Genomic DNA, 24193 nt, shown 5'->3' with positions numbered 1-24193 from the left:
TTTCCATAGTTGATAGTACTGCCCCCACTTTTGTTTCTGATTTTAGCAATTTGAGTTTTCTCTCTTTACTCTTAGTTCATCTAGCTAAAGGTTTGTCAATTTTTGTCAATGTTTTGAAGAACCAACTTTGGGTTTCATGAATTTTTTTCTAATTTTATATTTTCCATTTCATTTATCTCTAATCTTAATTTCCTTCCTTCTGTTATCTTTGGATTAAGTTTGTTCTTCTTTTTAGTTTGTTCTTCTTTTTTAGTTCCTTACATTGTAAAGTTAGGTGGTTGATTTGTTCTTTAGTGTAAGTATTTATAGCTATAAATTTTCTTGTCTTTTTGTTTTTCTTATAAATTAGTTTTGCTGGGTCTTTTTAAGATTTTATTTATTGACTTTTTAGAGAGAGGGGGAGAAAGGGAGAAAGAGAGGTAGAGAAACATCAATGTGCAAGAGATACATTGATCAGTTGCCTCTTGCACGCCCCCAACAGGGGACCTGGCCTGAAACCCACGCATGTGCCCTGACTGGGAATTGAACTCGTAACTTTTCAGTTCACAGGCTGGTACTCAATCCACTGAGCCACACCAGTCAGGGCTAAATTCCCTTGTCTTTTAATGTAACCATTTATAGCTATCCCTTTTCCCTTTGGCATTGTTCTCATTGTGTCCCATAAGTTTTGGTGTGTTGTGTTTTTGTTTTCGTCCTTCTCTAAGTATTTTCTCATTTTCCTTGTGATTTCATCTTTGCTCTATTGCTTATGTAAAAGCGTGTTCTTTAATCCCTACAATTTTGTGCATTTTCCAGTTCTTTTTGTTATTGATTTCTAACTTTATCCCATTGTAGTCAGAGAAGATACTTTGTAGGTTATCTATGTTTCACAGTCTACCGAGACTTCATTTGGAGCCTAACACGTGGTCTATCTTAGGAAATGCCCCATGGGCACTTGTGAAGAATGTGCACACTGTTGATACTGGGTGAAATATTCTGTCTAAGTCTGTTGGATCTAATTGATGTACTGTGTTCTGTCCTCTATTCCCTCACTGTCTTCTGTTTTGTTGTTCGTCCACTACTGTGGGCCAGTATTGAAGTCTCCAACTACTGTACAACTCTTTACTATCGTAAAACTCTTTCTCCCTTCAATCTTGTCATTTTTTCGTCTGTCGTTAGGTGTGTCAATGTTTATAATTGGCATATCTTCTTGCTATCTCGAACCTTTTATTAATGCATACCATCTTGTGTCTCTTTTAAACTTTTGTTTTTATTTAGAAGGTATTCTGTCTGATAGTGGTGTGGCCACTCCTGCTCTCCTTTGGATGTCATTTGCACGGAATATCATTTCCTGCCCTTTTCTTTACAATCTGTTTTGGGCTTTAAATCTCAAGTGAGTCTCTGGTAGACAGCATAGAGTTGGGTTATGTGTTTTTGTGTATTCTGCCAACCTGAGAGTTTAGTCCATTTAAATTCAAAGTAATTACTGCTAAGAAGGGGATTCTGCCATTTTGCCATTTGTTTTCTATATGCTCTATAGCTCATTTTTTTGCATTTCTGTCTTCTTTTGTGCTTAGTTAACTTTTTATAGTGAAGTGTTTAAGTTTCTTAATTTTCTTTCGTGCATACTCTATAGCTATTTTCTTTGTGGTTACCATGGGGATTACACTTAACATCCTGAATTTATGACATTCTAATTTGAATTTATAGCAGTTTAACTTCAATAACATTCAAAAGCTGCTTTTTTACAGCTCCATGTCCACCCTTTTCAGGGGTCAATGTTACAGAATTATGTCTTTATATAGCAAGTGCTCAAAACATAAACTAGCAATTGCTTTAAATGCAATAATCGCTCCTAAGTGATGTAAAAACAAGATTTCTAATTACAAGCCAAGCTTACAGGAATACTAGCTTCTATGCTAATAATTGTTTTTCTTTACATGTATCAACCTCTTAAATCCTATAGACAACAAAAAGCGCAGTTACAAACCATTGTTACAATAATACTAGCTTTTATAATTGCCTAGGTACTTGCCTTTACAGAGATCTTTATTTTTCTGTATGGCTTCGAGGTATGGTCTAACCCCCTTTCATTTCACCCTGCCTACCTCAAGTATTTCTTGCAGGGCAGGTGTAGTGGTCCCAGACTCCCTCGGTTTTTATCTGTCTGGGGGGGTTATGATTTCTCCCTCACTTTTGAAGGACAGTTTTGCCAGCATATGATTCTTCGTTGATAACTTTTTTCTTTTAGCTCTTTGCCTTTATTGGCCCATTGCCTCCTGGCCTGCGAAGTCTCTGCGGAGACATTCACAGATAATCTTATTGAGGCCCCATTATTCGATGGTTTGCTCTCTCCCACTGCTCTCAAGACCTGCTCTTTGTCTTTGTCCTTTGAACTTCGCTCAAAATGTGTCTCAATGTGGGTCCCTTGAGTTCACCATGCTTGGGGGTTGTTGAGCTTCTTAGATGTTTGTATTCATCTCTTTCAACAAGTTGGAGAAGTTTTCAGTCATTATTCTGTCAAATATTCCCTCTTCCCCTTTCTCTCTGCCCTCCTGTGGCTGCCGCAATGCAAATGCTGATCTGTTTAATCGCGTTCCATGGGCCCCTCTGGTCCTGTGCACTTTCCTTCAGTCTTTTCCTTTCTGTTCTTCAGCCTCAGTGACTTCCATTGTCCTCTCTCAAGTGTCCTTGATTCTTTCTTCCACCCGCTAGATCTGTATTTGAATTTCTCTAGTAAATTTTTCATTTCAACCATTGTACTTTGCAGCTCCAGAATTTCTTTTTGGGTTTGGGGTGGTTTTTTTTTTTTTTGGCTTTTGGGATTTTTATTAGGTTTTTCTTTTAGGTTTTCTCTCTCTTTGCTGATATGTTCATTTTGTTCACACATCATTTTCTTGACTTTCTCTACATCTTCCTTTAGTTTTTTGAGCATTTTAAGACAGTTATTTTAATAAGACAGTTATTTTAAAGTATTTGTCTACTATGTTGGCCGCTAAGTCTTTTTCAGAGAAGGTTCTATTGAGTTATTTTTTTCCCTTTGAATGGGCCACACTTATCCATTTCTTTGTATGTCTTGTGATTTTTTTGTTGGACCCAGGACATGTGAACTCAATAATATGGTGACTCTGGAAATTAGATTCTCTCCCTTCCTCAAAATTGCAGCTTTAAAAAAATTGTTTTGGGTTTTTTTTTTACTGTTGTAGATTGTACCCGTGTCACGGCTCAGCCTGAGGTGTAGAGTTACTGTCTTCTTGTACCTTTTCTGAGCCGTTTTGGGGGGGGGGGTGCCGTTGCTTTCTAATCTCCGCCATCTGTGCGGTTGTTTTTGAGTGTCCCAGTCTTTAATGTCTGGCCCCCAAAAGGGAAGAAGTGAAGAAAGAAGGAAGGAGTGGGACAGTCACCAGCCCTTTTAGTTTCCTGGAAGTCACTTTACCTGGAGGGGGCGGGGCCTGCAACCATGGCGGTAGGTGGGACAAGGACATCCTGCCTCTCTGTCAGCTCCTCTGAGAACACAAGCAGCCATAAGAACTTTGAGCACACGTCTCCAATATTAGGAAGTCGGGGTCCTTTTTACCCACCCTCGCTCCTCAAAGCTGTGTGTGAGCTGCTACAGAACACATGCCCAGCTGCCTGCCCCGTGGCGGGGGGGTGGGGCCTGGGTAACCGCCACTGGACTAAGAACCGAAGTGACCGGAATGGATCACAGTCTAAACCTTCTCCCAGAAACTGCAAGCCTTCAACAGACAGCTCCAATGCAGTTATACCAGAGAGAGATTCTGCCCATGACACCACCATCGAAGTGGGGAGGTAGATTCCTAGTCATTTCCACTCCTCCATCTTCCCCAAATCCCCTCCCGGACGTTTTTGTTTCAAGTGTTCGAGACCATGTTGTTAAATTAATCTCTTCCAAGATTGTCCAGGTGCAGAGGCTGCAGGCAGCTGGAAAGCATCCTGATTCCCTATCATTATCCATCTCCTGGGGGTGGGGTGGATATGGAGCCTCTACCAGCCCTGTACCCCCAACCCCTACACACTCCTGGCCTTGGTGAGTCGGTCTGCCCCTCATGGGGAGGCGGAGGGAACATTCAGACCTCGGGAACCGGTACTCCGAGGCATTCAGACCGCATCACAGTGTCTTATCTGGTGAGAGAAATAGCTTGCTGTTGCGTTGTTTCTTGGGAGTCCCGTGGACAGTGTTCGCTGAAGTTGAATCATAGAGATAGTCCGTTGTCTCTTTTCAGTTCTGTTTAATCCTTCCTGGTTAGTCAAGGAGAAAGCGCTGATGTCTCTAACGCCTCTCACATTCTCGTTTCGACCTCGGGGGGCCCAGACTCGCAGTCAGAGCCCCAGGAAGGGGGCTCTACCCAATTCCAGCTCAACGGCTTCCACTTCATTCTCTTTTCCTCGGGTTCCTTTTCGGAATTACCTTTTGTTCCTGGTGGATGATACTTTAGAAAACACCATTAAAAGTGAGAGGACTGATAGAAAAAGTTTAAGCAAGTGATATTCTGATTCTCGGAGAAGGCAAAAACATTCTCAGACATGGGTAAGAAGCCTTGGAAATGATCCACCTCGCCCTAAAGGGTGAGATGGTGTGAAAACTTCATGTCGCACACTTTCAGGCTTTTCCAACAAGTCAAGATTATATTTTATGAGCAGAAAAATAACGAGCATCGATGCAGATGATCATTTACTTTGGAAAGACTGCTTGTTGATGGCGGTGGGGTGCTTCAGGTGGGGGAAGGGGCCTCTGGGCTCAGCCTCGGTGTGAATCCCATGCTTTGCTTCTTGGCTTCTCAGGGTCCATTGATCCCTCTGTGAAAAGGAGTAAGTACCTGCCCTGAAAGGTTCTCGAGGGCCCACTGAGGAAAGGCGAGTGCAGTGCTGTGGCAGGGCGCCCAGCCCACGCTAATAGCTCCATGTCCCCCCATTAATGTCTGCAGTTCTCATCGGGACCCGGTGAAGTAACTGCAGAATCATCACCCCCATTTGGAACCGAGGAGACTGTGGTACAGACAGGTTCATAAACTTACCCTAGGTTGCACAGCATTAACTGTCGAATCAGGATTTGAACCCCAGCCTCCTGATGCCAGGGGCTCTTTTACCAGCTCCCCAGATGCCCATGAGATAGGCTTGCTTGACATACAAGTAAACGGTGGCTCAGAGAGGGCAGGGACTCACCCGGTGTCACCCAGCAAGTCAGTTTGGGACAGCGGGGTTCAGAGCCCAGGCTCCAACCTACCAACAGACCCCCTGAACCTCCTCTCCCCCAAGCCTTTGTCCCGGCCATGTTCGATGTCTGGGCACTTCTGTCTGCCATGGAAGGAGTGCTTCAGGTGACCTGCCCCAGAAGCAAAACCCCTCTTTTAAATTTCAGAGGGCCTAGCCTTCTGGTCATCAATCTTCTGTCTACTTTCACTTAAAAAAAAAGCATCCAGTTGAAACCACCCGAGTCATATATGACTACTGTATTTTGCTGTGTGTAACAGACTCTGTGTATAATGCATACCCATGTTTTTGGCTCAAACTGCCAGGAAATAAAGTCTTTCATCTTAATTTTTTAATTCAAATACTATTTCTTCATATTTAGAAACAAAACCGATGATTGTTTCCAGGGTATTATTTTGCAGTGGATAGTGTTATTGCTTTCTAGAGTTACATTTTAATGCATAAGCATAGATAAAACATTTACATAGATACAGAATTAGTACTACCTATGCAAAATGCGCATCCTTATTTTTCCCTCCAAAATTGGGGCAAAAAAAATACGTTATACACAGCAAAAGACGGTAAATCCCCTTGCAAAAAGCGAACCACTGTATACGTAAGGCTAAATTCTCCCTCACTGCTCCCCGCCTCAGGTTCCTTTCTCAGTCTGAGTAACCGGTTTGGTGTATTGCCTTTCAGAACTTTAGGCTTTCGTATAATAAAAATGATACTTACATTGGGCTTGCTCACTGCCCGGCCCTGCGTACGCACTTTACAGGTAGTAACCCATTTTAGCCCTGTGACAACCTTGCGAGGTGGAGGCTATTACCATCCCCATTTTACAGATGAGACCACTGAGGCCCCGACAGGCTGCATGACTTGCCTGATGCCACACAGCCTGCGTATGGGAAAAGGTTAGTCCCGAACCCAGACAGCCTAGCTCTGCAATTCACGCCCTTAACCTCTGAGCCGTTAAAAACAGTTTGTGATGGATCTGTGAGAAGAAATAGGGAGTGGTTTTTTGTTTATGTGTGTTTTTAAGACCAGTGATATAGTCGGTGTGTCATTATGCAACGCATGTTGTTTACTCAGTGAAGGGCCAGGTGTCCCAACACAATCAATGGCCTGGTGCCCATAACCCAGTGGCGCGGCTGCACCAGACTTTATGGGGATAGGGATTATCCAAACACAGCAACAGGATGTCCTCATCCAGCGCTCTGTGTGGCTCTCCATGTGGCTTTCTGTCCAGGACTATGTTTGCGGAGCCAAAGAGGAGGTGCGCTGTAAGTGTGGAACTCACGGCTAATTGGCCCTTCAAAGTGGGCCGACCAAGTGCCAGGCCATGAGCCTGAATTTCAGGGTCCAACTTCTCCCACCACCTGCCCACCCATGTGTCCCCCTGAACTTCAAAAGCAGCACAGGAATCCCCCGGGTTTCCTCAGCGGCATGTGGGAGAGAGAGAGGGGTTTTCCAGCCCTTAGCTTCATTTTCGGTTTTCTGCAGGCGTGGCTATGCTGAGCCAGGGCCTTTGTATGGGGAGTTGGCAGACCCGGGGAGATGAGGCACAGGTGCCGAGAAAGAGGCCAGAGGTGGAGGTGGCCTTGAAACTCAGCAAGGGGGGCCGATGAGCGTTAGTCATGGGGAAGCACCTTCAAGGTGTCGTCTACACAGGGCCTTCCCGGTGGCCTTCCCATCCATGGCCTCTCAGAGGAAAAGAATCGCCTGGCTCCTGTTTGCTGGGGAGTCAGAGGTCCGGCTGTGCAAGCGTGCAGGGAGCCAGCTTCTCCCCGCCAGGAGTGGAGAGGCAGGTGTCTCGGCCTCCCAACGGCCTGGGGAGCTTCCGGAAGTACTGCTGCCTGTGTTCTGTACTCAGGGGCTGCGCTGTGATTGGGCCAGGGGTGGCCCATGGGGATATTTTAAAGACACCCCCATGGTTCTGGGCCTGGTTCCGAGGTGCGGATCCTCTGGGCAGCAACCTCTAGAGGCTCAGGGCTGTGCCGGGCGGGAGCCTTGTCACGGAGGCCTCGCCAGTGTCTTCCTGTGGGTGCTGGGCCCAAATTGGAAGGGTCGCGTGGGAGAGGCAAGGCCACTAGCTGTCCACCTGCTGTCCTAGCCAGCCAGGCCATGGCTGGCTCCAGGGCCCTGCCCCAGAGGAGAGTGTTTCTGGAAACCCTGGAGGGTCCTTGGGTGGCGAGTCCAGACTTTTCCGGTGGGGAGGTGGTTGTGCGAAAGGAGGTGATTTCGTGATGAGGGCTAGGACCCTGATTCCCAGTTTCCAGGGACAAGGAGAGAGAGAAGGCGCCTTGGTGGGTCCGGAACGCCGGCCACCCAGGCCCAGGCCCGAGGCCCAGAGCTCCCTCTCCGGAGCACTTTCCGCCCCTAGATGGCTTCGAGGTGAGGAGATGTTTGTTTGGCTCCCAGCTCTGCCATTCTCAGGCTGGTGACATCAGTGGGTCCCCCAAATGCTGGGAGACTCGGTGTCTGCGTCAGTGAAGCACTGTGACCATGCATTTCAAGTCCTGCAGGACCCTGCCATTGTGGGTGACAGTCGCCCCTCACGCCATCATCCCCCGTGGACGTGTGTGGTGTCCAGAACCCCTCCTGCCTGCTCTGTCAGCTTTGGCGGGTGAGGGGAGAGATAGCTGCTGATGACTCCCTGAAGGGGCACCCATGGGGCCCTATGAAAGGAGGCGGTTTCCGAGGTGGGCTGCAGCGACCTCCCAGGGAGAGTCTGGGGGTCGTCTGGCCCTGCCTTTGCTTCCTATTCACTGAGAATGCCAGAAAGGCCTTCCCCTCACATGGCCTCAGTCTCCCTACCTGTAAAATGGACCTGGCATGGACCCCACAGTCAGGACCCTCCCAGTTCTGTCCCCCTTTGCCTCTAGGCAAAGCCTCAGGCGCCCCTCAGAGCCTCAGACTGCGATCAGTGACTCCTGGGGAAGGCGGAGGGCCCTGGCCTCTCTGTGGCCAGGCCCAGGGGGGCTCGGCCTGGAGGATTCTGCCAGGACCTGAGGGCTTGTCAGGCACTGGTCCACCCCAGGTTTCCAGGCCTGGCCTGCTGCCTTGGCCCTTAGAAAGCAACTTCAGTGGCACTTTTTCTGCTTTCAGAGATATTTCTGTTCATGTGTCTGTTGTGGCTGTGGAGTGCCTTTCTTATCGTCCCCACCAGCAACCACATCCTTTCCGGCCCTGGGGTTAGCGCCTTCTTATTTCTGTCCCTCTTTCCCAATGCCTGTCCTCAGTTGCTTCTGTTGTCCTGGCCCGGGAACCCACGGCAGAACTCGCGGTCTGCCATGGGAATGGGGCTTCTGGCCTTTCACAGGCTCCCTCTTCCACCTGACACCCCCAGGCCCTTACCGAGAACAGGTAAGGCCGGTGGTGCCCCCTTGGAGAAAGGAGGAAACAGGTCCCGACAAGCCCGTCCCTTCTTTCCCTGTGCCCCGCACCAGGGGCGGGGCCTCCTTTGAAAACAAAAGCGCCACCGGTGATGACGGTGGACAGGTCCTGAGCTTGCCCCATGTGCTGGCCCCACTGGGGCTTTGACTTTTAATTTTTCCGAGGGCATCACAGAATCTCATCTCCCATCTGCCAACATCCTTGCCACCTAGAGGTTACTTTCACTGTGCGTACTCCCTCTTGTGTCTGCTAGATCCCCCATCCGCCGTGGGAGTAGACAGTAATGTCTGCTCCTTCCCCAAAGGGTTAATCTTGGCTGACAGCAGTCGCCTCTGACACCCTTTCCTCCTCCACCCACTGGGCGACACCGTAGCCAGTGACTGGCAGATATGAGGCGTAACCTCCCAGTCCTCTCCCTGCTTGGCAGGACAAACTCTTAAGCGAGACAGATAAGGCCATTACCTGGCCACCTGCTGTCCTAGCCAGGCCAGGACTGGCTCTGGGGAACCCTGGACCCTGAGGAAGCTACATCTGGAAACCCCAGGGGGTCCCTGGGTAGAAAGCCCTTTGGTTCACACTCCAGAGCTCCCCACGGGTCAGGCTGAAGCTAGATTGTTCCAGAAACCACATCCTTGCTTAGCTTCTTCTTCCACCCTATCCTGCCTCCCTCACCCCTCAATGAATAGCTTTTATAGACACACCCATCCTGGGCTCTGCTTCCAGAAGCCTGACCTAGGACACCCCCAGCCTCTAGATGAGGATGCCGGGGTACCAAGGGGTAAAGTAGCCTGGTGGAAGTTCCGCAGCTGACAACTAGGACAGACGCAGACCCAGGGCCCAGGGCCAGGGGGTCTGCTCTCATCCAGAGTCAGACGCTGCTCATGCCCTCCTGGTGTCCCCAGCCTGCTGAGGGGTGGTGGTCTGCACAGCGGAAGTGACAGTGCAAAGTGGAAAGGCCTCTCTACCCTGGAGAAGAGAAAGGAGAGAGCGCTACCAAGTGACGCCCCACCGTGGGCCTGGCTGGGTTGGGGAGGCAGCCTGGAAGGCTTCCCTGAGAAGGGAGGTGGAGCCGGGTCTGGCAGGGGGAGGAGGAGTGTGCAAGGTGGGGCAAAAAAGGAAGGGCATTTGAGGCAAAGAAAGGTCCTTGTGCAAGGCAGGGTGTTGTGAAAGGACCGGAGGACTGGGGACAGGGCTGGGAGTGCGGTCACGGCCACGGCTATGGGGGTGTGAGGGCCAGGGGGGCCAGGAGCCAGGTGGCAAGGATCATTTTTTGCATGCATCCTTCAACCTTTCTCAGACACCTGCTTTGTGGAAGTCCTATGAACATGGCGTGACTTCCTTTGGAGGTGGTGGGAAGCAGAGAGGACGTATAGAGAGAAATGAGGTGAGACCAGAGCGGAGTCTTGTGCTTACATACCTGCGTGTGTGCACGTGTGCAGGTGTGTGGGTTGGAGGCGGAGGCTCCCCAGACAAAGGGAATAGCCAGAGCCAAGGCCTGGGGCCGCAGTGAGGGAGTGGCCTGAGTGCTCCACTCCCCTCTGATCTCCAGCCAGTAAGCACCTCCAGGGCGGCAGGAAAGAGTCCCCCAGAGCACAGGGTGGAAGGGAGCTCCCATGCAGACCCTCAGTGAGACCAGCGCCCAGACAGGGCCGGCAGCTACGCCCCTGCCCTTCTCCCCTTGCAGGCTGGACCTGGAGTGGCAAGACCACAGAATTGCAAACCCAGGCTCCCTTTGGGCGCCGACTGTGTGGCCCTAGGCCGTTCACCGCCTCCCTCCGAGTCACCCGCAGACACACTGGTGATGACGATTGGTAAAGGTAACACTTCGGATGGAAGGCAAGGGACCGTGTGCTAAGAACATTCTTGACAAAATGGGCAATTTTCTCAGAAAAACGTCAATTGGTCAAGTTAAAAATAAGTGCAAAACAACCTCCACAATGAGAGAATTTGAAAGTCATCAAGTTTGACTTAAAAAAAAAAACCTGTTCAAACATCTTGCTAGTGTGGGGAAAATCTTTGGTTCTCAAGCAAGGTGAGACGAGAAGGTTCTGAGAGACAAAGGTATGTGGCAAGGTCCACATTTGAACTTGATGATCTGACCCCCACCCCCCATGGAGGATGTTGGGCCAGGGCAGAAGAAGGGGGACCAGTTCTCCCGGTGCGGGAATCTGGGTGAGAGACGCCGGTGCCAGGTGTAGGCGGCAGCGGTACAGAAAGTGAGGTCCTGTGATGCCCTCGGAAAAATTACGCCACCTTTGGCCTGAGCTCCAGGAGCACGAGGCCACCCTGCTCTGAAGTGAGGTAGGTGGGGACAGGAACTGGCTTTCTGAAGGGGAGACCAGGCACCCAGGCCCAGCCAGGGCTGGACTTGGAAATTTTAAATGCACACCAGGCATCCAAGAGGAGTTGTGAGAATTAAAACAGATAAAGTCTAAAGGCTCGTGCCTGCCCTTTAGCAAATATTCACTGCATTCTCTGTTCAACTTTTTCAACCTCCTCAGCGCCAGTGAAAATGGAGTTTTGTCCCCACAACACACATAAAAACGTTCAACTGAAACGCAGAATGAAATATGGCCTCCAGATGTATGAACTGTGAGCTGGGAAAATCAGCATCTGACTGTCACGCTCACCTCCCTCCTTGCCGTCCCGAGTCCGTGCTAATGTCATTGGTCCCACTGCCCACGGGACTTCCCTCTCTGCGAGGCACCGCTGGTGCTTTCTTGTGCTTACTCATCACCATGCACATCTCGTAAGGACGTGTTGGGGAATGTTCTGTATTAATGTAAATGTTCTCATGGTTTTTTATTTTAAATCTAAACACACCCGCGAAAAATTTGAATGGTACAAGGTGGTCCAAAAGGGCAGTGTAAAGGGCTGTCCTTTGCCTGTGTCCCCAGGTCCCCTCCCCAGACAATCCTGTCACCAATTTCTCAGGTAGCCCTAGAGTCAGTCTTTATGTGTGCAAGGACACACTCACACAGACACACGCATGCACACTTAAACACGTGCTGCAGTCATTAACATTTGAATTGACTTACTAGAACACACTGGAAGTTTTTCACTGAGCACAGTGTTTTCGTGGTTCACACCTGTCCCTGAGTGATATTTCACGGTGCAGAGCCACGGAAACGGACGTCCTCGTGATGTTGATGAAACTGAGTTCGAATCCCAGCCTAAGGTGGAAGGATCCCCTGAGGGGCACTGGGAAAGACCACAAAGGGCACTATTCGCCTCTGCAGGGTCTGGCACCTGCTGAGTTGCCCCCTTTATATGCCGCTGGTGAGGCTAACTGGGGCCTGCTCTGATGCCGTCTGAAGCTGGCCACCGGCTGTGTTGGTTCCGGAGCCTCTCAGGTGGGACTGCGGTGCAGCCTGATGTCAGACGCTGGCCCTGGACAACGCGTGTGGAGCTGCAAAGAGATCTACAGTGTGTGGCTGTGTCTGCTGGGCCTGGGTGTGCACGGGGAGGATTGAGCTGCGTGCCCACGCTGGCTTTCACCGACACCAGGGGCAGGGCAAGCAAAAGTTTCCAGGAACCCTGCCATCCGCCTCCACCTGCCTCTACCTGCCTCCACCTGCCGCTGCCTGTTAGTCTCAGTCACTGAAACAGTGGCATGAGGTGGGACGACTTGGCAATGTCCCAGGTCATGCCAAGTCTAGCTGCTACCTGCTAGGTGCTTGCACACCTTTGTGGTGGGGCGGGGTCTCGGCCATCAGCAGGGGTTGTCGGGCCGTAAGAGACCCAGGTTTGTCTGTGTGAAGGGAAGGCTCTGCACCCGTCCGGTCAGGTGTGCTATGGAAAAATGGCCCTGGTCCTACAGCCACACAACTCAGTCTGTCCTGGATTCGGCCCAGACCTCAACTGGGCAGAGTCAGCGAGAGTCCAGGGGTGGGGCCCCCGGGAGCCTCGAGGGCGGGGCTCGCAGACCCCCACGGTGGGCAGGCCAGCGAGTGAGGCTTTATCTCGAGGTCCTTGGGCCTCTCTTCACTTCTTCCCTTAGCGTTTGCCACCTTTGTTTAAAGAAAGGTCATCAGTGCCCTCAGTGCCTCTCCAACAGAACTTGTTTCTCTTTTTCATCTCTAACTGCAGTACTGGTCTCTGTTACGGTCAGATGTGCCCAGTTTAAGCAGACTTATCTAAAGTTCTGGAACTTTGCAGTTAGCTTCCCCGTCTGTCTCAGATACACAGCCGGCTCACCTCCCAGCCTTCAGCCTTTCTTTTCCTTCCGTACTGTCTGGCCATCGTTTTTTCTTGTGCATCCCGAGGTGTCAGGCGACGGTCCCTAAGGCTGTACCCTGCACGTGTGAGCCGCAGCACTGATTTGCTGGGGGCCGGCAGTGATGGGCGCCTCTGGGTCTTCTCTTCCCAAACAGCGTGGAGGCTCCATTGTGTAAAAACTACTTCCTGGTGTAATTACACAGAGACTCGCAAACCCTAAAATTCCTAGTTTTATCCCACTTTTATCCCAGTTTTAAGGGCGCTTGGCAGCTGAGGCGAGGGTTATGCCATTTCCTCCTGGCAGAGGAGCTGTATGTAGTGAGTCGCCATATTCGAAGGGCACATGGGGCACCACGAGTCCCTGTAAGGTGCATGTCTGAGCTGGAGGAGGAAGAGGGACCTCCCCTGGGCCAGGCGTGGCAGGCAGGTGGGGACCCCAGGCAGGGCAAGTAGTGCCCCGTCCAGGGACGCGAGGAGCTGTGGTTGGGAGAAACGGATCTGTGGGTGAAGGCAAGGGGACTATTGCGGGGCCACCTGTCCTGCGAGGTGTCTGCCCAGGCAGGGACAGGCTGGTGCCTCCTTACAGCATTCCTCTCGGATCCTGGAACCCGGGACCGAGCACCCTGCCTCCTCTCTCCTCAGGGGCCTGCCCTATGGAAACAATGTGCAAATTCAGCTCAATGTGCAAAAACGGGACTGGCCCAGCCGCCGATGAGACCCTCTCCGTGGACGCCCTAGAACATCTATGATGAACCAGGAAGCCAAGTAGGTGACCTTTCCCCTTTGCCTCTCCTATTTCTCCCATCATGCCCCGCCTACTCCCTATGCAGATGAAACCCCACTGGGGTGTCCCCAGCATGACAAACCTGCCCTTGGCTGCCATTCAGCATTAGGGTGGAAGTCATTGGACACAAAAGGTCAGCAAGGGCCTGAGATGGCATCTAATCTACCCATTTCATAGATGGTATAACTGAGGCCCCAGTTGTCTTAGCCAAAGCATGTTCCATTGACGTTTCCAATTGCAAGGGGGCAGGGAGATGGAATTCTACCAAGCGTCTAGAGAGGAGGAAGAGAATGAGAATTAGTTCCAGAGCAGGGGGCAGAGTCCAGCCTCCTAAGTCTGGGGCCTTGGATCTGCCTACTGTAGTCCCATCTCCAAGGCTCTTTCCCACTGAAGTCTCAATGACCAACATGCTTTTTCTCCCAGGAAGCTCACCCTTAAAGGGCTCGATGTGTTCACTACAAGGGGCTCAAGCCCCAGTGGGGGAAAGAAAGGCATTGTGTTAGGCTGTCAGGAGGGAAAACTTGAGGATAAAGAACCCCAGAAATTATATCCTCCAAGGCACCCCTTGCTCTGCCTGGCACTTGCTATCCTGAGTGGTTTCTTTATGGTTTCAACATGGACTTTGGCCCTGATATCCCGGGAAAGAAGCCCTGGGCCATGGCCACACCCCGTTTTCTAGATCATACAAAGTTCAGGGACTCAGTCTGCTACCATCAAGGACTCCAGGGCCTTGGAAATTGGTTGATTCAGACTGAGAAGTCTCAGCTCTGAGCCTGGCTCTGCCATGGACACACAGTGGGACCTTGGGCACATCCTTTACTCTTTGGTGGCCTTGGTGTTGCCACATGCTCAGTGGGGAGGGGCGATCCCCATCTACCCCATGGATGTGAGTGGGTTTCATGAATTCTAAAGTTCTGTGCCTAAGTGAGGAGTTATTTTTATTAGTCTGGTTGGGGAGGGATGGCCAGGGGGGTGGGGGTGGGGGACACATGCCCAGCAGGCCTCTGCTGGGGTCAAGGGAACAGCCAGGGTCTGAACCCCAAGACACATTGTCCGTGCCCCTGCCTCTGGGGGTCAGTAAGGTTGGCTCCTCTCAGTCTTTTCAGAGTCAGAAGTGGAGGTCTCTGGGGTAAGGATTCGATGAGACACATAAAGCACTTAGAACCGTGCCAAGCACATAGTCAGTGCTTTCTCAGTGTTTGCTGCAGTTACTAAAGAAATAGTACCAGAAGGCGCATTCGGAAAAAATGTTAGCATATTCCCTCACATGACAACCAACCAGTTAGTCAGCTAATCCCTGCTTCTTGGACGTTTGGGCAGTTGCCAGTTTTTAAGTAGTATAAATATTCTCGAAGTCCGCAGCATTGTAGTAAAAATTTGATGTCCATCCATGATTGCTTCCTAAGGCTGAAATGCGAGAAATGGAGCCGTTGACTCAAAGGGACTGCACACGTTTAGGCGTCTCCCGTGTGAGTGTCTTTGCCTTATTTCGGAACTCCTACCAGCAGGCTGTGTGAGAGTTCCGGTTTAGAAGGGGAGAATTTGCCCAGGGAGAGAAGAGGGTTTGCATTGGCTAGGATTAGATTTTACTGTGAATAGCAGAAAGCCCTAAATAACAGTGCTCTGAACAGAATAGAAATATATTTTCTTGTCATGTAATACAAGTTCAACGTCAGAGAGTCCAGGACAGGTAGAAAGCGTTACCCTCCACCCTCCTAAGCCCTGGCTTCCACCTCATGATCCAATGTGGCTGCCCAAAGTTCAGCCATCACATCGACATTCCAGCCGACAGGAAGAAGTAAAGAAGGATATACAACACTTCCACCTACATTCCATTGGCCAAAATTTAATGACAAGTAACTGCAAGGGAGACTGGGAAACAGTCGATTCTAGATAGGCAAGGAATATTCAGGGGTTCTAGGACTAAGGAAGAAAGGGTGAACAAAGTTAGGGGGACAGATAGATTAGCTCAGACAAAGAGCATCACAAGAGGGTCCATGGAAACATAACAAGTAAAGCATTCTTGGGCACTGTCTACAGGGAATGAACTAGACCGTTTCAGAGCCAGTACACAGGTGCAGTTGGGAGAGGGGGACGGATGCTGAAGAAGGAAGTTAATCTCTGGGACTGATCCCTGGGCAAAGGCTTTGGGACTCCACAGAGAGGCCACTTGTCTGCCTAGTCTCCGCCCCTCAGATGTGTGTGGGAGGAGTTTTCAACTGTCCCCTTTGGTTTCCCCCCAGCTTAGTTATCCCACTGTTCACCTGTCCCCAAGCTCACCTGCCCCCAGCTTGCGTGCTCCCCAATTCATCTGCTCCCAGCTCATCTGTTCCTTCCAGCTCACCTGTTCCCCAGCTCACCTGCCCACCTTGTCCCTGCAGGACCAGCTCCTCATGGACCCCATTAGCTTCCAGCTGGACACCAAGAACCGGTGGGTTTGTCTCGTAAGGCTGCTCAGCAATGACCCTGAATGGCTGAGTGCCAAGGTGAAGTTCTTCCTCCCCAATACGGACCTGGGCTCCAGGAATGAGACTCCAGACCCCACAAAGAGGGTCTTCCTACAACTCAGGGAGCTGCACGCCCAAGGTCCGGCCACCTGGCAGGCGTTCATCCACTGTGTGTGCATGGAGCTGGAGGTGCCCCTAGAGCTGGAGGTGCTGCTGCTGAGCACTTGGGGCCACGAAGGAGGCGGTAAGGGAGTGCGTGAGAGGTGCAGACAGGCCCTGGGAACACGGGGGCCCACCCGAGTCACACTGAGAAGGCATGGCCAAGCCAGGATCAAAATGCCATGTTTCTGGATGCTTCCCAGAGCAAATTTTCTAAAACTACCATGTCAGTGGGAGACCAGGGGAACTCCTTCCACCTGTACCCCCCCAATTGCCCAGGGAGGCAGGATGCAAGAAGAAAAAGAATGGGCAACTCCTTCCAGCCAGGAAATTCCAAACAGCCCATAATACCCAAGAGGTTTCTTCTTGCACCGTGGTCAGAAGAAGCAGTCCCGGGTAGAAACCTCTGGCCTGTACTGATGGGCAGGCAGATTGAATCTGTTCAGAACAGTGGTGTTTCTTGGCCCCTTCTGTTTATACAGCACCATGGGGGAACTGAGAACTCACCCCACAACTGCACTACAAGGCAGCGGGCAGGAAATGCAAGGGGCTGGCCAGTGCACAAACACGTGAACATGTGTGCACACACGCATAAACACATGGCATGTACACACATACCTGTCCGTACACAAATCTACATGTACGCATGCATGTATGCATTTGTGTGCCCGGCTGCTTTCTTGGCCCGCCTCCAGCTGCACCCTCCACAGGCCACTGAGGGTAAACTTTACTTCTCCCTTGCTGGCGGACCCACGCTTTGGGGTGAGCCCTGAGCCAGACATCAGAGACCGGATGAGCTGGTCCCGGCTCATCCCAGCAGTGTATGATATCCTCCCCTCTTTCATTCAGAGTTTCCCAGTCCTTTGGAAACTGGCGAAGAAAGTGAACCTGAACCTCAGCTCGGCCACGGTGAGGCCCTGGGTTGGGGAGCAGGAGGCGGGTGGTGAGCAAGTTCCCACGTCAGACCTGGAGGAGGCTGATGGGGACCGGTCACGGCCATGCCCCATAAACCATCCTCCTCATCCCCCGATCCATTTGCACTGGTCCGCTGCCCCTCACCATGGCTCCCACCTCCTCCCTTCTCTGTCCCTCAAGGCCGGGGCCTGCCCCAGGGCTCTAGCCCGGAGCCTCCTGGGAGAGTCCAGGAGACTCTCTTAAAGTGTCGGTTCCTTGGCTCTACCAGAATCCTCTATCTGGCCTCACTTGGAAAAGCCGGTTCTCGCTTTCCTGTCCCCAAGCCTCAGGGCCTCAGGCTCCAGCCCTGCTGCCCACGTCCAGGGAGCCTCCGGCGATTTTCTGCTGGAGCACAGAGGGGCCCACGATCAAATGTGGACCACCTCACTGAATCTTGGGCCACGCCCCGTTCTCAGAATGTGTCATTCTTTTTACTGCAGCCAAATACATGTAACAGAAAATTTGCCACCTGACCCATTTTTAAGTGCACAGTTCAGTGGTGCACAGTTCACTCTCCCACCTCTGTGCGGCCAATCACCACCACCCGCCTCCAGAGCTCTTTTCTTCTTGTAAAACTGAAACTCCGTCCCCGTCTAACTCCCCACTCCTCCCTCCCCTCGCCCCTGGTAACTGCCACCTTGCTTTGCATCTCTGGTTTTGACGACTCTTAAGTATCTTGTGTAAGTGGAGTCATTTTGCGACTGCTTTATTTCACTCAACTGGTACTCAGGGTTCATCCCTTGATGAAAGTGTGTCAGGATTCTCTTCCTTTTCAAAGCTGATGCTGTATCGTGTGGAGAGACCACAGTTTACTTATTTAGCCATTGTTGGGCAGACACTTGGTTTGCTCCCGTGTTTTAACTGTTATGAATAATGCTGCTGTGAACATGGGTGAACAGCTATTTCTTCAAGACCCTGCTTTCAAGTCTTTCGTGTATGTATCTAGAACCCAGGGTCTTGTGGCAGTCCCATTTTTAATTTTTGGAGACACCTCCATACTGCTTTCCATGGCAGCTGCCCCGTTTTACGTTCCTGCAACAGCGCACAAGGGCCCCAAGTTCTCCACATCCTCGCCAACACTTACTACTTTCTGTTTTTAATAATGGTAACCGTCTCAATGGGTGCGAGGTGGCCTCTACTGTACTTTTGATTTGCCTTTCCCTAGTAATTGGTGATGCTGAGCATGTTTTCATGGGCTTATTGGCCATTTGTATGTTTTCTTTGGAGAAATGTCTGTTCAAATCCTTTGCCCATTTTTTTAATCAGCTTGATTAGTTTTGTTGCTGAGTTTTAGAAGTTCTCTATATATTCCAGATATTAATCCCTTATCAGATATACATTTTGCAAAATATTTTCTCCCATTCTGTGGGTTGCCTCTTTACTCTGTTGATTGTGGCTTTCAAGGCACCAAATTTTTATTTTGTTTTATTTTTTTTATTTTATTTATTTTTTAAAGAGAGGGGAAGAGAGGGAGAAGGAGAAAGAGGGAAATAACGATGCGTGAAAGAAACATCTATGGGTTGCCTCTCACATGCCCCCAACTGGGGACCTAGCCTACAACCCAGGCATGTGCCCTGACTCAGGAATAGAACCAGCAACCTTATGGTTCACAGGCTGGCGCTCAATCCACTGAGCCACACCAGCCAGGGCTAATGGGCAAAATTTTTTAATTTTCATGAAAGCCAAATTGTCTATTTTTTTCTTTACTTACCTGTGCCTTTAGTGTCCTATCCAAGAAATCATTGTCCAATTCCAACATAGCGAAGTTTTTGTTCTACATTTTCTTCTAAGAGTTTTATTGTTTTAGGTATTCCATTTAAGTCCTTGGCTCTTTTTGAGTGACTTTTTTCCATATCGTGTCAGGTAAGAATTCAATTTCATTCTTTTGCATGTGGATATCCAGTTTTCCATTTATCAAAAAGACTGTCATTTTCCCATTGAAATGGCCTTGGCACCCTTGTCAAAAAAGTATGTATTTACATATAAAAGTTAGTTTCTGGGTGCTCTGTTTTATCAGTCTGTATGACTATCTTTATGTCAACACACACTGTTTTGACTACTGTAGCTTTGTAATAAGTTTTTAAATCAGAAAGTGTGAGTTCTCCAGCTTTGTTCTTCTTTCTCAAGAGTGTTTTGGCTATTTGGCGTCCCTTGAGATTCCATATGGGGTTTTCTATTTCTGGGAAAGAAAGTCATTGGGATTGTGGTAGGGGTCGCATGTGCAGGGAGTCTGTAGTTCGCTTTGGGGGGCATTGATATATTAACAATATTAAGTCTTCTGACTCATGAACGTGAGTCGTGTTTCCATTTACTTATATCTTTTTAAATTTCTTATAAGTAATGTTTTGTTATCTTTATTACACGAATCTTTCACTTCCTTGGTTAAGTTGATTCCTAGTGTTTTATTCTTTTTGATGCTATTGTAAGTGGAATTATTCTTGTTATTTCCTTTACAGATTGTCCATTGTTTGTGTATAGAAATGCAACTGTTTTTTTTGCATGTTGTATTCTGCTACTTTGCTGAATTCATTATTAGCTCTAAACGAATTTCTTTTGGTGGAGTCTCTAGGGTTTTCTAAATGTAAGATCCTATCACCTGTAAGCAGACGATTTTACTTCTCCCATTCCTTTCGCTCCTTTTCTTGCCTAATTGCTAGAACTTCCAGTTCTGTGTTGACTAGAAGTGGTGAAAGTGGGCATCTTTGTCTTGTTCCTGTTCTGAGAGGAAGCAAAGCTTTCAGCCTTTCACCATAGAGTATGATGTTAGCTATGCGTTTAGAACCTTCGTTTCTATAGACGCATCAACTTTTTACTTACAGGTGTGCACGGTAGTAACGTCAGGCTTTAACAGAAAATACCCACCCCATAATCCCAGCTCCCCAACAAGTCAAAACTGTTTGTCCTGGTCCCTGGTGCCTCTGGCACTTATCACTGAGCTGCCTTTACTTGGTCCCTGAGTAGGGATATACCTGTCTGCCTGCCTGTTTGTGGAAGGGAGGTCCTCAAAGGTATTGAGTACCTCTCCAGCCCCAAACCTCACCCCTTACTCTTTCCTTTATTTCTTCTAGGCCTCAAGCGGCCTCACCAGAGCTGCGGATCCTCTCCCCGACTGAAGCAGTCCAGGAAGCAGTACCTAGGTGTGTACCGAGGTGGGGAGGGACTTGAACTGAATGTAGGGTTTGGCTCACCTTGGGGCCAAGACACAGACCCCGGACACTGTTCCCTGATGACAAGCCTCCAGTGGCCTAGTGACTCTCATAGTCCAAGCTATCGTGCATGAAGGATTGAACGTCCTGGGTATGCAAAGGAGAGGGTAGGCAGAGGACAGGGCTGAGTCTGGCAGGGAGGGCCACTCCAACAGGCCACGAGGGGGCTTCGCTAGAGATAGTTCAGCTGAAGGAGCTGGAAGCACCTCAGCAAGTCACAGCTTTATTATTTAGCCTCTTCCAGGGACCTCCCCCCATATCCTTAGGGTTGAGTGGGCCCAAGGGAGGTGACCGTCATAACCTTAGGCCTGGGCCCTCGTTGGCCACTTTAGGGGTAAACAGGAACCAGGGAGACCCCACACACACACACACAAAGCAGAAGCCCTTGGGGCCCGTGGAGAGACACTGAGGCTGCTGAGCACTGGCCAGGCCAGAGGAAGTAGAAGAGACAGAACTTCTCTCATTTCCCACCAGCTGTCTTGGTTCTCGACCAGTTGTCCCACCAGCGGGGAAACCCAACACCCGTGGGGATAGCCAGAGGGTTCACAGGCAGTCAGAGAATTCACACCGATACAAAGCAGACTACCCCCTCGGGTCCCCCGCCAGGGCTCCCGTGTTCCCCAACAGTGTCCCCAGTCCTTTCCCTGGGCCACCTTGGATCTCCCAATGACTCAGCATTTCAGAAGTCATTACCTGGAACAGTAGGGGCCCAGTTCCCAGGAGAACCATCACAGCTCCCACAGTTCTGATTGGTCAGTGCCTGCACCTATACGTCATTAGCCCTCATCCCTGGACATTGCAGAACTGAAACATTGGGGGGGGACACATATGACTCAGATGTCACTGGAGAGGTTGTTCTGATCGGAAGTACCCCTTTTCCCTCCCCCCATCTTGTTGAAAACTTCACGCCACCTATGTCTTTGCAAAAGCAAAGAGAGCCGTGACCCACGCTTCCCTGCTAGACATCCTGTTTAAATGGCTGCCCGAGACTCCGCTTCTTCAGAGACAATTCCTCCCTGGGATTTGGGTGGCATAAGAGTCCCTGTGTGCTCTCACCAGCCCCCTTCGTATATACACAGCTGTTGAGGCCAGAGGCTCCCAACAGCCAGTACTGGGGTGAAGAGGCTGGTGGCTGGGAAGGTCTCCTGCCCTCATGCCATCTTCCTACCCCCAGCAGAGTTGGCCAGGAGGTACCTACAGCTGCTGAGGACTTCTGCCCAGCAGCGCTATGGCGGCAAGCTCCCCGGGCCAGGGCAGCCCCTCGCCTTCCACCAGGCCTACATCCCCACCATCCTGCAGTGGGGCCGGGCCACCGCACCCTTCAACACTCCGGAGGGGGCCTCCATGGGGAGCCCCAGGGCAGAAGATGGCACAGATGTGAGCCTCCAGGACCTGTTCAATGCCAGGACTGACAAAGGCCCGAGGGTGACGGTGCTCCTGGGGAAGGCCGGCATGGGCAAGACCACGCTGACCCGCTGGCTCTGCCAGAGGTGGGCCGACGGCCAGCTGGACCGCTTCCAGGCCCTGTTCCTTTTCGAATTTCGCCAGCTCAACCTGATTAAGAGCGGCCTGACGCTGCCTCAGCTCCTTTTCGACGTGTACCTAAGCCCCGAGGCAGACTCCGAGGCCGTCTTCCAGTACCTGGAGGAGAACTCCAGCGGGGTCCTGCTCATCTTTGACGGGCTGGAGGAGGCTCTGCATCCCTGCTCCGGCAGGGACGGTGCCGGCCCTGAAGCCCCAGGTCCAGCCCTTGCCCTTTTCTCTGGCCTGTGCCGAGGGACCCTGCTGCCCGGCTGCAGGATCATGGCCACCTCCCGTCCAGGGAAGCTGCCAGCCTGCCTGCCCACCGAGGCCGCGACGATCCACATGTGGGGCTTCGACGGGCCGCGGGTGGAGGAGTACGTGGGCCGCTTCTTCAGCACCCAGCCTCTGCAGGAGGCGGCCCTTGAGGAGCTGCGGGTGAACAGGCGTCTCCGGAGCATGTGTGCGGTGCCTGCCCTGTGCCGAGTCGCCTGCCTCTGCCTCCGCCATCTTCTCCCAGGCCTCTCTCCGGGCCAGTCTGAGGCCCTCCTGCCCACCGTGACTCAGAACTACGTACAGATGGTGCTCGCCCTCAGTCCCCAAGGGCACCGGGCTACCAGCTCCCTGATGGGCCTTGGGGAGGTGGCCCTGGAAGCCCTGGAGGCAGGGAAGGTTATCTTCTTTGCCACAGACATTCCTCCATCCGTGATGGCCTTCGGGGCTGCCCTGGGCCTGCTGACCTCCTTCTGCGTCTGCACGGGCCCCAGGCAGCAGCAGATAGGCTACGCCTTCACCCACCTCAGCCTGCAGCAGTTCTTTGCTGCCCTGCATCTGATGGTCAGCCCCAGCGTGGACAAAGATGCACTCACCCGCCACGTCACCCTCAACTCTCGCTGGGTGCTGAGGACCAAAGCTACACTGGGTCTCTTAGACCACGTCCCCGCCTTCCTGGCAGGTCTGGCATCCTGTGCCTGCCGACCCTTCCTCAACCACCTGACACAGCGGGGCGAGGCGTGGGTGGGCTCCAGGCAGGCCGAAGTCATACGGGCGTTGAAGAAGCTGGCCACCCGCCGGCTCACGGGGCCAAAGGTTATAGAGCTGTGTCACTGTGTGGGTGAGACACAGGAGCCTGAGCTGGCCAGCCTCACGGCCCGCAGCCTCCCCTACCACCTGCCCTTCCACAATTTCCTGCTGACCTACACCGACCTGGCTGCCCTGACCAGCATCCTGGAGCACAGGGATGCACCCATCCACCTGGCTTTCGAGGGCTGCCCCCTGGAGCCCTGCTGCCCTGAGGCCCTGGCAGGCTGTGGGCAGGTGGAGAATCTCAGGTAAGAGGAGGGGCAGGGCAGGACCACGGCGGGAACTGGACTTGTGGGCACGTGGGGCCAACCAGTCTGGCAGACCCCTGATTGGAGGCTGAATAAGAATCTTGAGGATCAGAGCAGATAGGCCTTTCCTGTCCCTTGGCCTGGGACACAGTGCCTCGCCATGACCCCTGGGGTCCAGCTGGCTCTCCTCTCATCCTGGCGTCTGGCCTGCCAGTGTTCCTCCCTCAGTCGTGGGCTGTGCTGCCGGAGGCCGGGTGACTCTGGGCAGGTGATTCGACCTCTCCGTCTGAGTTTTTCCACCCTAAAAATGAGTCAGTCGTCATGCCTACTTCCCAGGGCTGCTATGAAATGAGGCATGAAAAAACACTTCTCAGCACACTCCTGGCACACGACAAAGGCTCAGTATGTGTAGGGGCTGGAGGAGAGGCTAAGCTGCAGGAACAGAGGACCTTCTACCCCCTCTCCCAAGACACAATGGATTAAACAAGGGAGTGTTTGCTTTCACTCTCAGGGAAGACTCAGAGTCCAGGTCAGAGGGGATGGCTCAGCTCCACGTGATCATGCAAGGACCTGGCTCCTCCCCTCGTTGCTCAGTCACCTTCGTGGGTGTGTTGATGTGCACGGTCAGAGCTGACTCATGGGCACATCTGTGCTCTGGCTTGGGGGGAGGAAAAGAGAAAGCATGAATTAGACAAGCCCAGTCCCAGAAATAGGGCGCATCTGTCCACTCGCATTCCAGTGGTGACGGCACTGTCATTTGGCCACACTCGGCCGCAAACGATGGCTGGGAAACCACGTTCCCAGTTGTAGCTCCATGTGTGGAGGGTGGATTTCGGCGAACAGTTAGCAGACTCTGCCATAATGTGTAAGTGTTACAGCTGCCACCATTTCAACAGCAACAACAATTACCACTATTAACGTGACTGTGTTCAGTTCCTTCTGTCAGAGATCGGTGGGTCATGACCTCTAGCCCTGCCCAGCACTGAT

General features: G+C 51.4%; 1 protein-coding gene across 7 annotated transcripts in view; it reads left to right on the top strand.

Annotated features, from left to right (window-relative positions):
- NLRC5 (NLR family CARD domain containing 5) overlaps positions 1–24193 on the top strand; it is a 76018-nt gene that overhangs the window by 8083 nt on the left and 43742 nt on the right. For 3 of the 7 annotated variants that reach the window (XR_008391169.1, XM_053663189.1, XM_053663187.1), the window contains exons 2-7: positions 13447–13569; positions 14995–15057; positions 15970–16279; positions 17044–17103; positions 20217–20285; positions 21529–23206. Coding sequence is in view for 6 of the 7 variants with exons in the window: in XM_053663189.1 (XP_053519164.1) it covers positions 15001–15057; positions 15970–16279; positions 17044–17103; positions 20217–20285; positions 21529–23206 (2174 nt within the window). In the remaining variant the exon portion in view is untranslated. The remainder of the gene's footprint in view (positions 1–13446; positions 13570–14994; positions 15058–15969; positions 16280–17043; positions 17104–20216; positions 20286–21528; positions 23207–24193) is intronic. The other 4 variants (XM_053663190.1, XM_053663188.1, XM_053663192.1 and 1 more) reach the window with 2 other exon arrangements.

This window comes from Artibeus jamaicensis, unplaced genomic scaffold (genome assembly GCF_021234435.1).
Source record: "Artibeus jamaicensis isolate MK-2021 breed Jamaican fruit bat unplaced genomic scaffold, CSHL_Jam_final contig_3152, whole genome shotgun sequence".
NCBI classification, from domain to species: Eukaryota; Metazoa; Chordata; class Mammalia; order Chiroptera; family Phyllostomidae; genus Artibeus; species Artibeus jamaicensis.
The sequence above is the reverse complement of the archived record's forward strand: the minus strand, read 5'-3'. Positions and strand labels throughout refer to the sequence as shown.